This window comes from Cynocephalus volans, chromosome 9 (assembly GCF_027409185.1).
Source record: "Cynocephalus volans isolate mCynVol1 chromosome 9, mCynVol1.pri, whole genome shotgun sequence".
NCBI classification, from domain to species: Eukaryota; Metazoa; Chordata; class Mammalia; order Dermoptera; family Cynocephalidae; genus Cynocephalus; species Cynocephalus volans.
In genome coordinates this window covers 64668721-64680917 of record NC_084468.1, presented here as the reverse complement: position 1 = coordinate 64680917, position 12197 = coordinate 64668721, and the positions used below count along the sequence as shown (strand labels likewise).

General features: G+C 40.6%; 1 protein-coding gene across 1 annotated transcript; it reads right to left on the bottom strand.

The window, feature by feature from the left end:
• Positions 1-649: 649 nt before the first annotated feature.
• Positions 650-7054, bottom strand: ODAPH (odontogenesis associated phosphoprotein). The gene is made up of 2 exons (XM_063108846.1): positions 6983-7054; positions 650-1095 (listed from the first exon to the last, which is right to left on the bottom strand). The coding sequence occupies exons 1-2, from the start codon at positions 7047-7049 to the stop codon at positions 677-679; spliced, it is 486 nt and encodes a 161-aa protein (XP_062964916.1). The 5' UTR covers positions 7050-7054; the 3' UTR covers positions 650-676.
• Positions 7055-12197: the final 5143 nt, after the last annotated feature.

Here is a 12197-nt window from a genome sequence, read left to right as displayed (position 1 = left end):
TGTAGAGTTCCAGAGTTACCAGAACATACATGTAATCTTTTAATCAGGTTTTTGAGCCTGGAGTCATGTTGAAAGTTGGAGCGGAAGTATGTCATTTTAGCTAGGAGTAACAGTGAGATATTTATAAAACTTATTTGCATTGGTTGCTTGAAAAGTTAACATTAAAGTAAATTTAGATACTACAATTAAAAAAATAATTTGGGTTAGATAATTCAGTTTATATCTTTATAGTATTATCTATAGTCAGACTCCCCACACCTTTTTTTTGCTTTTTGCCCAAGGTTAATCTTTATAATTTCTTTCACTTTGTAAACTTCCCAATGAGTATTTACAAAAGGGTGTCATTAGTGTCTTCATTTGGTTTATAATTATCTTAATTTATTTAAATAGTCTTCACTCTAATTTAGAAGATGGGGTTGATTCTTCTGTCATCTCAGTTTAGATAGGAATTATTGGAACCACCCATTTTAAGATTTTATTAAATCTTAATATCCTGTGACCATAGAAAGTTGGACGCCTGAAAGAAAGGGACAGAAAAAGTTGGGGATAAGAATCACGTAGGTACTGCTGTATTTTGCAAATATAAATGATCTATAATCCATTATCTTCACTGCTGACAAGACCAATTTCTAGTCAGTGTTTAGGACACTTAATCTTCAAATCCAATAGTTTTGGTTTAGAAAGAGAAAACCGGAATCTTTTCATTGCCTTTTCTGAGGTATTGGCTTCTTTTGCTTCGGTGTGTTTGGGCTTCTCTTTTCTCTCTGCTTTCCTCAGATGAGCTTCCTTTCTGGAATATTCTTCTGGGGAAATATTTGCGAGCAGTAAGTCGACTGTGTGGCCAATAAAATGGCCAGAACTGGAAACGGTGGTTGCACTTTGGAGGGAAGAAATGTCTGTTTGGAAACCTAAGATGGATTCTGGGCCTTCTCCATGGCAAAAAGTGGAAGGGACACTTGCGCGTCCTTGTGATGGTCTGGACCCTCGTTACTGGATTTCTTGTGGTGGGCGGAGGCGTGAGTGTAAAGATCTCGCAGTCTGTAGGATCTATGTTATTTTGTGAGCCTCCTGGAGGAGTGACTATCTCTTTTTGTCCTGTAGGGAAGAAAATGCAAGTCAGGAAATGGGCCTGGTAACAGAAGCAGAGAGAAATAGATACTTTAGGGTGGGGGAGAAAGATGGGAAGAGAGAAATATAGAAATCTTAGGACATTTAAAAGAACTGCCAGGGTTCAAGAAAATGAGACACAAACACACAATCCAAGTGTCAATCAATAGGAGAATGCATAAACTGTGTATATTCATACAATGAAATAGTACTCAGCAATGAAAAGGAAGAACTACTAATACCCACAACAACATGGATGAATCCCACAAATGTTATGTTGAGCAAAAGACTCAGACACAAAAGAGTACAGCTGTTAGATTCCATTTATATGAAGCCCAAGAACAAGCAAAACTAATCTATGGGGGAAAAAAAGTCAACATAATATTCAGCTTAGGGTTAGGATAGGAGTTATTTAGTGGAAAGAGTAACCAGGGACCACTTTAGAAATGTTCTATATCTTGACCTGAGTGGTTGTTACATGGATATATGTATACACCCATACACATACATATGTACACACAGATATACATATGTTTTTACACATACTATAGATCAATCTGTACCTTTAAGATTTGTGGATTTTATTGTGTGTAGCTAAATAGAGAAAATTCAGTGAAACAAAAGAACTTAATTGATGTTAAGAAAAAAAAATAACTGCCTTTAAAAGCCATTAATCTAGAAGTTTTGCTTCACCTGCCCAAGAGAGGCATTCATCATACCCTAGAGAGGAAGGGAAGGGGGTGTCTATCTGCAGCGTGGAAAAGTCTTGAGGACCAGGCTATAATTATATTTTGAGAAGATATTTGGATGAAGCTGAAGTGTCAAGGTCTTCCTTTGATTGTACCATCCGATTGAATTGGCTATGAAAAAGTAAGCTTTTCTTCAGAAAATTGTTCCTTCACTCCTTTAGGGGCTTACTAATACAGGCCTGGAAAGAGCTACCAAGCAGGAATGATGGAAAAACGAACTCCCCACAGAAAGTTGAGAGTTCTGAAGCACTTAACAAGAACTAGATTCCCCTCATCTTTTGGACTGTTGAATTCAGGTTTCTTGGCTGTATTGTATATACTTATTACCTGCCTGTGTCCATAGTCCCTTCTAGATATTCTATTTCACCTACAAGCCCTGGAGAGGTCAGTCCTACACACCTCTGGCCATGGCTGATTGGCCTGCTGATAGACACTCAGCTCATTCCTTGGCTGGTCAGTGACCAATCAGATTCTCACTTGAGAACTGTAATGAAGAGACACAGTTAGTGGAAGATATTAGTGGAAGGTGTAGGGCGGGTCTGGAATGTCAGGTTTTGGACAATTGAATATTGAGAAAGCAGAGAAGCCAGTTTGCACATAAAAGGAGTAAAATGGGGAAGGCTTCTGAGAGAGAAAAGAGACAAGAGACGGTGTGGTAACAGACTTATGATGACAGTAGCCTCAGTTCTTGACTTTCTTGGGCTGGTCCCTCTGAGAGATGGCTGAGGTTCTTAGAGGAATCCTTATAATAATCACTCCACTTCCAGCTCTACTAGTTTTTTTTTTTTTTTTTTGTGGCTGGCTAGTACAGGGAACCAAACCCTTGACCTTGATGTTACAAGGCTGCGCTCTAACCAACTGAGCTAACGAGCCAGCCCTCTACTCCTTTTTAAAAGTTAGCTTGAATGGGTGTCTGTTTCTTGAATAAAAACCAACCGTTTCTCCCCTACCCATCCAGGCTACTGGGTATTGAAATCCTATGATTGAAACTAGATTACATATATATGTATGCACGTGTATAAACATACATATATTGTGCATTCTTAAGCCCCATCTTGACATTTTGCTATCAGGTTAGGTTTAGGTAGGCCGTGACTCTGCCATTCAGTAAACTGTGCTCCAGCTGTCAAAAACAAACCACCCATCCATTGAGCTCCTCTCATTTACTGAAACCTAAAACTACTCTCTAAAAACTCCTGAAAATTGGGTGTTAGAACCTGATAAGCAGGTTTTCTCCAACCTTGGGATGTCCAGTAGTGTTCAGGACTAGGAATTTCCAAGGGCTCAGATTAAGGTACAAGCTTGCCCCAATCACCTCCCCAAGGATGTTGGCAGGACCACATAAAAATATATTCTTCCAGCAAGCTAGACACATGGTGATAATATCGGGTCGCTGCTTGGCTAGCACAAGAGTTCTAAAATGAAAGCACCATAGAGATTAATTCAGGAACCTGTCACATCTTACAAAGTTAACGCACACATCTGAGTGAGTGGGTTGATGCCATTCGTGGTCTCTAACTTTGGCTGAGATAACACTGCTCATCAATTCTTTTGTTTATCTTTGTTTGCTCTGGTCTTACTGTCTTCTAAACCCTTGCTACTACTCAAATCCCCTTCAAAATACTCATTCTCATTGAAATTCTCTCTACCTTTCTAAGTAGATTACTTAGCTTCACATTTCAGAGAGAAAACTGAGATGATCTGCCGTGAATTTCTTTGGTTCCTACTTCTCTCTCTCTTTAAAGAAAAGTCTACATACTTATTTCATTTTTGTCTACCACCTATTTAATCCATTGGACTCTGCCTCCTCCACTCCACAAAAGCTACTGTGGCAAAAGTCATCAATGGTCCAGGAATTCCAGATGGCTAGAGCACCATTTCCTGGGCTCTTTGCCTGGCTAACTCCGATCCAGAGTTCAGGTCTCATCTCCTCATGGTTGCCTTCTCTCCCTGGAGGGTGAGTTAAGACCCCTTCCAGTATGCTTCCATGGCACCCTGAGTCCACTTCCTTTGTATTCATCAGTCCTGTGATTATTACTCAGTGGCTGTACTCCTGTTCCACTGAAATATCTATATGACCATCTTGTAGACTGCTGTCTCCTCATCCCTAGCACAATGCCAACAGTAAAACTGAATTGATTGAGAGAAACCTCAGTTTCTATAATTACAAAACTTACCATCTTCCTATGTCTCAGGGATATGTGATGACTAAGAAGCAAATATTTTCTATTATGTAACACACTGACACGGCACCAAAGGCACTGCATGCCAATCACAAGAGCTCTTCTGCTAGCTTAATAAGACCAAAGCAGGTCAAATATTTAAATACAGATTAAAAAATTTTTGAGAGGCAGAATAGCATAGTGTAAACAACATAGGCTTTAGAGCTAGGCTTCCTGAGCTCTGCCATTTAATAACTGTGTGACTGTAGATGAATTCCTTAATCTCTTGGAGTCTCATTTTCCTTATTTGTAAAATGGAGAAAATAATACTACCTATCTCATCAGCTTGTTGTGAGTGTTATCTGAAATAAGATGTATAAAGTGCTCAGAGCATTGCCTGACACACAGTATGCATGCAGTAAGTGTTAGGTATTATTATTATTAATCTTGAACATTATGGAAAGATTCTATAAGCATGAGCCCCATTTTCTTAGGCCCCTCTGGTTACATTTTCTACATAAAATGTATGCACTAAGGATAAGAATAAAGGATACAGATGTTATTAAAATAAGACTTTCATGAAGATAGGGACTGTTGACTCTCTTGATCAATGTCTATGTCCCAGCAATTAGAATAGTCCTTAGCTTATAGTGGTGCTCAGTAAATATTTGATGAATCAATGAATGGTCAGGCAGGTGTTGAATGTTCCTCTGTGCATATTTTTGTGGAGCTCAGTGAGTATCTAATTCCAATACCTGAAAAATTTCAATAATAATTTATATTTCAAATTAGAGTATAATAAATAGCCAAAATACTGCTTGAAATTTGGATATCAATTTTAAATGTGTTTACTATAGTCTAGACATGAAATTCATAGCATACCAACAACTACTACTTTTAAAAAAAAGGGTAATGATGAGAAGATTTTTTTTTTTTTTTATAATTACCTGTACTCTGTGGTTATTTGGGCAGACAATAGCTGGTTTGTAGTGAACTGCACTGATTTTAAGAGAAGTAAGCTTTATACCTGATGTTTAAGTATGCATTTCTTCCCTTACATGGCACATGGAATCTTAGAAAAACTCTCATGTGCTTTCAGAGTTGAATCAAAAAATCCTGTGATTAATTTACTCACAATAACTACAACTCAATTTATTTTGTAGAATCATAGTGTGACTGGCTATCTTGGTCAAATCTCTAATTTTATAGATAGAGAATTTGGAGCCCAGAGAGTGTCACACAGGGCTCTTTCGATTCTATGCTGTAAGTCAAGTTGTTGCAACAATGTGCAGGTTACTATGTCAGGTGCTCTTCCAAATACGGAGATGATAAAGCCAAGGGCCTGCACTCCAGGAGTGAGAATTTGCTATAAATACATGGATCTGCAATACAGAGCAGAATGCAACACATGCCAGGGGTGAAATCAAATTGCTGTAAGAATTCAGAGGAGTCAGAGAGATTTTAAAATTATGTGTCTTAAGAAATACTTTGTGAAGGCAGCAGTATAGTGGCATTTCAACATTGTGACTTGAAGCAGAATTGCAATAAACAGGTGAAAGCAGGAAGAGGAAAGCAGCCACAGCGGCTGCCATGGAGGAGAGCGAAGAGTGTGAGTTTGGAGCGCTGCACATGACCTTGTTTGGCAGACACAGGATATGGGTAAGTGAGTGATGAACTGGAACCAGGACTACTGGGATAGAGTGAAACTGCATTTAGAGGACTTTGAGGGACTGTGGGGAAGAGTGAGCCAAATTCGCAAATCAAATTTCACCTTTCAAATGGTGTTTTTTTAGATGTGAATGAAAGAAATCTCTAATCTCATTATAACTTGTTTGGCTACATATTTACAAAGCCTCCCAAAGAGTGGTTCACTTTCTGGAAAGGAGATAGGTGGCTATTTCTGCTTTATGATGCCTCTTTTAGATGTCACTTTTAGCAGGTGATGATTGGGGGCCTTGTCTTGGGAGTTGGGGGCAGGTGTTGTTTATAATATATACCCCCAGTCTTCTGATTTCCAGAGTTCCTGCAGAGGTTGGATAAAGGGATCTTTGGGTGTTTCATGACCAGTTCTGATGTCTTTACCCCTCTCCAATCTGTTGTGAGCTTTGGGGAACAAGTGCAGGGAAGTTGTTGGGAGATGAAGAGGGTCTGGCTGAGCCCTGGGGCATGTGAGAGGGGTGAAGGGCTCCTTTTGACTCCTGGGTCTCTCCTCTCTGAACAGCATCTGATTTTGGAACTAAGGTGAACTGTGAAAAAAATGTTAGACCCAGGCCCCCCAGGATCTCCTACCCCCTTCTTTTCCCTTTCTCCTCCCTCCTTATTCTTTTCTTTCCTTTCCTCAGGGTTTTACAAACCAATTTTAAGGGTGAGGCCACCTGGAGATTTTGCAGTGAGGGTAAGGAAAGAGAAAAGGAACAGTGGAGAAATTGAATCTAATATAATCCTAGAGAAAGAAAGCTTGCTCACCTTAGTAGCACCAAGAGATAGCTCACTCTATGTGAGCAATGAACAGATACTAGACACCCACCAGGTGCAAATTACTATACTGCTGGAGATTTAAGAGGTGAACAGTGCTGTAATTCAGGGTGGAAACTGTCAGCTTTATAGCAATGGTAACTACTATTTGTATAGTGTTTTTAGCTTGAAGAGTTTTTCACATGTGATATTCATTTGGTCTTCACAACCCCCACAATAATAAATATTATTAATGCTGTCACATTGCTTATGAGGAGTCTGATGCTTAGAGAGGTGAAGTATGTGTAAAGTGACAGAGTTAGTGCTGAGACTATGACTGAAGTCTTCAGATGATAAAATCCAACCTCTTTATCTTTAGCCACACAAGCTGATGAAAGCTGATGTAAATATTTCCAATTTATGGGAATGTGTAACCATGGAGCCAATTTTATCTTTTCATACAACTTATTAATCAGTGAACCCACAGTAGAAGAAAAGCAAAACTCTTACCTTCTGCCACAGTTAGCACCAGCCAGGAGAAAAGTAACCAGTGGGAAAAGCGGTGTCTGCGAGCCATGGTGTCTGCCTTGAGCAGTCACTGCATTGAGTCCAATGTTGCTTTAAAGAGGAGTTGGTGAATCACCAGTCTGATTCAGGTAATTTGCATTTGCTTAGTGGACCACAGCAATCAGGGCTTGCGGTGTTAGGGTAAGAAATCAGCAAGGACATACCAGACAGTATTTACTAACCAGAAGCTTCTGGTAATGACAGCTAAACATCATTCATCTCTCTTCAGAGTCAGATTATGAATAACCTTGTCCTCACTATCCTTTTAATCCCTCAAATCTTCTCCTATGTTAGTGCCTTCCCTTGTGTATGTGGGTCTTCCTCTGCAAGAGAAAGAAGCTGTTGAGGAAATACTCAACACTGCTTTCCTCTGTAGCTTACCCACTTACCAAAGCAAAAAGGAGGGGGAGGGCACTATCCAGAGGCTTCCTGACCCAGTGGTTTGAAGGGGCTGTTCTTAGCCTCCCTCCACCGCATGCTCCGACCAGGGTTTATGCTGCTGCTTCTCTTCTCTGCTTCTGTCTAGGAGGCAAGGGCAGCAGAGTCAGAAAACTATCTTCCTGAGTGGACTTCATGATCACTGTCAGAACAAACATGAACATTTGTGAGAGTAACTTAGTGAGTTGTCTTTGCAAGGTTCCTGATGATTCACCACATTGCCTATAAGATGGACATAATACATCTGTGCCCGGCTGGTTTCCTGAGAGCTGCCGGAGCAATGCGAGGGGATGGTCACAGGTTTAAGAGCAAGGAACTTGGAGTTAGGAAGAACTTCAGTCTTAGTTCCTTTTCTTACAGCTGGATGACCATGGTGAGTCCCTGGGACTTGCTGAAGCTTCAGGTGCCTCCTCTGTAAGATGGGGCTTGTAATACCTCCCTCAGAGGAGAGTTGTGCATAAAGGAAATGATTGACATAAAGCTCCAACCCCAAGCCTCGCTTGTGAAAGGGAGTGTTTGTGGTTTTTATTAAATTATAATAACTCCAATTAATAATTTATTCTCTTAAGAGGTTATACTTGCCAAATTTTCCAGTCACTCAAAAGACCTCCACTTTGAGCAGAACTCTGTAGACTACATGGGTTCTGGTTCTCTGCTTGCCCTGTGTTAACACCTGTAATCCCCGTACACTAAAACTGTGTCCTGTATCTGTTCTTTCTCTCTGGAATTAGAGATGGCAAGAACTGAGTCTTTCAAAAGATTATTTATTTATTTATTTTTAATTGTGGTAAAATATATGCAGCAAAACTTACTGTTTTAACCATTTTTAAGTATACAGAAGAACTGAGTCTTGATTAGTTTTGGCCTCAGTGCTTGGCACATGGGGAGCAGGCAGTACATAGTTTTGAAATACATGGATAGATGAACGTCTGGGGAGGGAGGAGTTAGAAGGGTCTGTGCCTGCTCATGCACATTCATGCACCTCATTGTCCAGCAAGTCCATCAGGGAAAGACAGGAGGGCTAAGGTCTCTAGCTCTCTGTTGTACCTGCTTTTTGGATTTCTGCTCAGGGCAATTTCATCGCTTCTCTTTCTCCTCCTGCTCACAGCCTATGATGGTTAATTTTATGCATCAACTTGGCTCGGCCTCAGTGCCCAGGTATTTGGTCAAACATTATTCTGGGTGTTTCTGTAAGAATGTTTTGGGTCAGGGTTTACATTTAGGTCAGTGGGCTTTGAGTGAAGCACATTGCCTTTCATAATGTGTGTGGGCCTCATCGAATCAGTTAAAGGCCTGAATAGAAAAAAAAACTGACCTCTCCTGAGCAAGAGGGAATTCTGTAGCAGACTGCCTTTGGGAGGGAACTGCAACATAGGCTCTTCTCTGGGTTTCCAGCCTGCCTGGTCTACCTTTTAGATTTTGGACTTGCCAGCCTCCATAATCACATGAGCCAATTCATTAAAATAAATTCCTGCTCTGTATATACACATCCCATTGGTTCTGCTTCTCTGGAGAACACTAACACACACCCAGTATTATTTTTCTCTCACTTTCATGTATATACATGCTGTTCTACAGGTTTAGTGGATAAGCACACAGGATGAGATTTAATAAACTAAGTGCTTGTAAATAAGAATGTGGGTGTTCTTGGATAATGAAGGGCACAGCTAGGTGATCTCAAGCCACTAGAGATGTGTGGGATAACTAAGAACTGAAGGCTGGTGTATGAGCATTGCACTGCCCCTAACACAGATACTTCAGAAAGATGCCAGAGAGGAGAGCAGTCCTCCCTCTGTCTCAGGATGGCATGTTCTTCCATTGCAGGCTGAACATCTGTATTTTGGGGAGAATGTCATAGTGACTTCCTGCTTCACTCCCCTCCCCTGCCCCCCATCTCAGTCTCTCTTTCTCTCTTTCCTGGTGGTTTAAAAACGTGCTTAAAATTTCAGGGAGCTTGTACTCTGAAGATACTGGGGTTGGATACAGTGCAAATAGTTTTTGGTAAATAATTTATTTTAGATGCTTAAATTTAGGCAATATCAGCCATCTTCTGTTTAATTGAAAAGGAAGCTAGCAGCCTGAGAGGGAAAAAACTAAAGATCAAATAGCCTGGGCCAGCAATGTGCAAGAAACATGGACTGTTCTAGCTGTCATCTGCAGCTTTAGGGTGGGTCTGAAGAGCCGCTTTTCATGCTGTCAAGAACCCACTGGGATGTCTCCCTGAGATGGGGTCATCTCGCCTCTCTCATCTCTACAGTCCTGCTGGGGGAAAGGCCCCATTCTGCTGCTAGGCCTTAAGTCCGATCAGGTTAGTCTCCCTTCTGCAGCCAAAACTGCGGAAGCTGCCTGGGACAGGCATTCCCTTCACAGAGCCGTGGTGAGTAACCCGGGGAAGCTGCCATGAGGGCCTCCGTGAGTCAGGATTACGTGTGTCAGGGAGCATGGAGAGAGGTGTGCACTGCTGAGTCAGGCTGAGGAAGGCATGGGGTTTTCTGTTGGAAGCACACTTTCAGGGCCAGATGCTCCTTTGGGGAATCTGAGACCTAGAGAAGTTTCCTAAAGTCATCCCAGGGGTTTAACAACAGAATGGCAATAACATTCTGGTCAGGAGCAGAGTGATACTCATTACACTGGGAGCCCTCATTTATCAATGGTTTCATTTTTATTTGTTTGGCGGCTGGCCGGAATGGGGATCTGAACCCGTGATGTAAGGCTGTGCTGTAACCAACTGAGCAACCAGCCAGCCCATTATCAACAGTTTGAAGCACAGTATTAAACCAGTGCAATAAATCAGTGTTCTATTCTCTGCCCTGCCACCAATTAGCAGTGAGACCTTGGTACAGTTACTTTCATTGCCTCTCAATTTCCTCATCTATGTATCATTTACTATATTCTAAGCATCACTGTTCTCAGGAATGGACATACAGTAAGTCACTTAATCCTTAAGACAACCTAGTAAGGTGAGTACTGTTGTCATCCTCATTTTAAAGATGTGAAAACTGAGGCACAGAGAGGTTAAGTCATTTGGCTAATAAGTGGCAGAGCCATGCTGTGAACCCAGGCAATTTGGCTCTGGAATTCTTGATTTTAATCATTGTGCTAGGTATGCTCTGATACCCTGGCCACCACCTTATTGCAGCAAAAGTTCTGTGAATGTATTCTTAAAGTTCACCCAGGTACTGTAGGTCAAAAGAATTGGTTTGTTAAATTTTTTTTAAGGCAAAATAAATAAAAAGAGGTGGTGGGGGAACTTACAGATTAAAAGAGACTTAGAGACATATCAACCAATTACAATATTTGGGGTTTTTTTGGGTCCTATTTCAAATAAACTAATTGTAAATGAAATGAAATAAAATAAGACAACTGGGGAAATGTGAACACTGCCTGGATATTTGATAATATTAAGAGATTATTGTTAAACATTTTCTGGTGTGATAATGATATATGACTTTTTCTAAAAAATAAAAGAGTCCTTACTTTTTAGACACATGTTGAAATATTTACAGATTATATGCTGTCTGGGATTTGCTTCAGAATAATCAGAAGTGGGAGTGAGTGGGCATATAGATGGAACAAGATTGCCTGTGTTTAATAATTGTTGAAGCTGGATGACAGATGCACTGAAGTTTGTTATACTCTATACTTCTGTTTGACACTTTTCATTATAAAAAGTTTAAAAAAATCATCCCATATAAAATTTTGTTTTATTCTCAGCAATGTCAAAAAGCACCATGAACCTACCTCACAGGGCTGGTTGGAAGAGCAGCAATCCACAGAGAGAGAATGAGTGGAACTGCTTAGAAGACTCACCTTCCATGGATGTAATTTATTTGGGGGTGACCCCACAGTGTTTTACACATGCATGAACGCATGATGGTATAAATGAACAAATGTGAATGAATATGGTCCACGGTGAATTGGACAGCCATTTTTCAAAAGATCAGGAATAGAACTTAGTTTCTAGGCCAAACATAATGATAAAATGATTTTGTACATTTCCCCGTAGATAAAATTGTACATATAAAGGCAGCTTTGTATGCCATGATCATAACAAGGACAAAATACTTCTATACGGTTCCTCCTTTTTCTGGTGGACAAATGTACACAAAAGACTTACTAACAAAAAGGCTTCACTTCACTTTGCAGCTATGCCCCCACCACTACCCCTCCCAGAGACCATTCTTTGCTTTCAGCTTCTTTGCCATTGTTTTTGCTTGCCCAAGCCAGCACCCATCCCATCTTCTGAGTTCCCTCTTGGAAACTATCATTGCCCTATTCTCCTGGCTTCATGATTGGGCTGTAAACTGTGCCCACCAGTCATAGCATAGCATTTCTATGGCTACAGCGATTGATTTAGGGATGGGCATTTGACTCAAAACAAGTCAATCAGGCCCAGTCAAAACCAGTCCTGGGACTTTTGTATGGGTGACTAAATAGGAGGCACACATTTTACCTATGAACTTGAAATGGTGAGAACTTGCTGTGAGGTTAAATGAATTAATAAAGTTTAAGCACTTTGAATAGAGAGATTGGCACCTTGTAAATATCAGGTATCTACATGAAGAGAGGCTGCTTGATAAAAGAGTGGAGAGATACCAGGTTCTGACAATATCATTTGAACTCCTGGGCCCAGGTGTGTACCTAAAGCCATGCACAGTATTCTGCATGTGGTATGCTAAAACTGACTGATATATTACCTATATAGTCTACAGTAGCAAAT

What these genes read in the sequence shown, in the direction of transcription:
- ODAPH (XM_063108846.1), bottom strand. Translation starts at nt 7,049, where the DNA reads ATGGCTCGCAGACACCGCTTTTCCCACTGGTTACTTTTCTCCTGGCTG. An exon ending in GGTGCTAACTGTGGCAGAAG is followed by an intron (nt 1,096 to 6,982) that starts GTAAGAGTTTTG and finishes TCTTCCCTACAG; the next exon opens with GACAAAAAGAGATAGTCACT.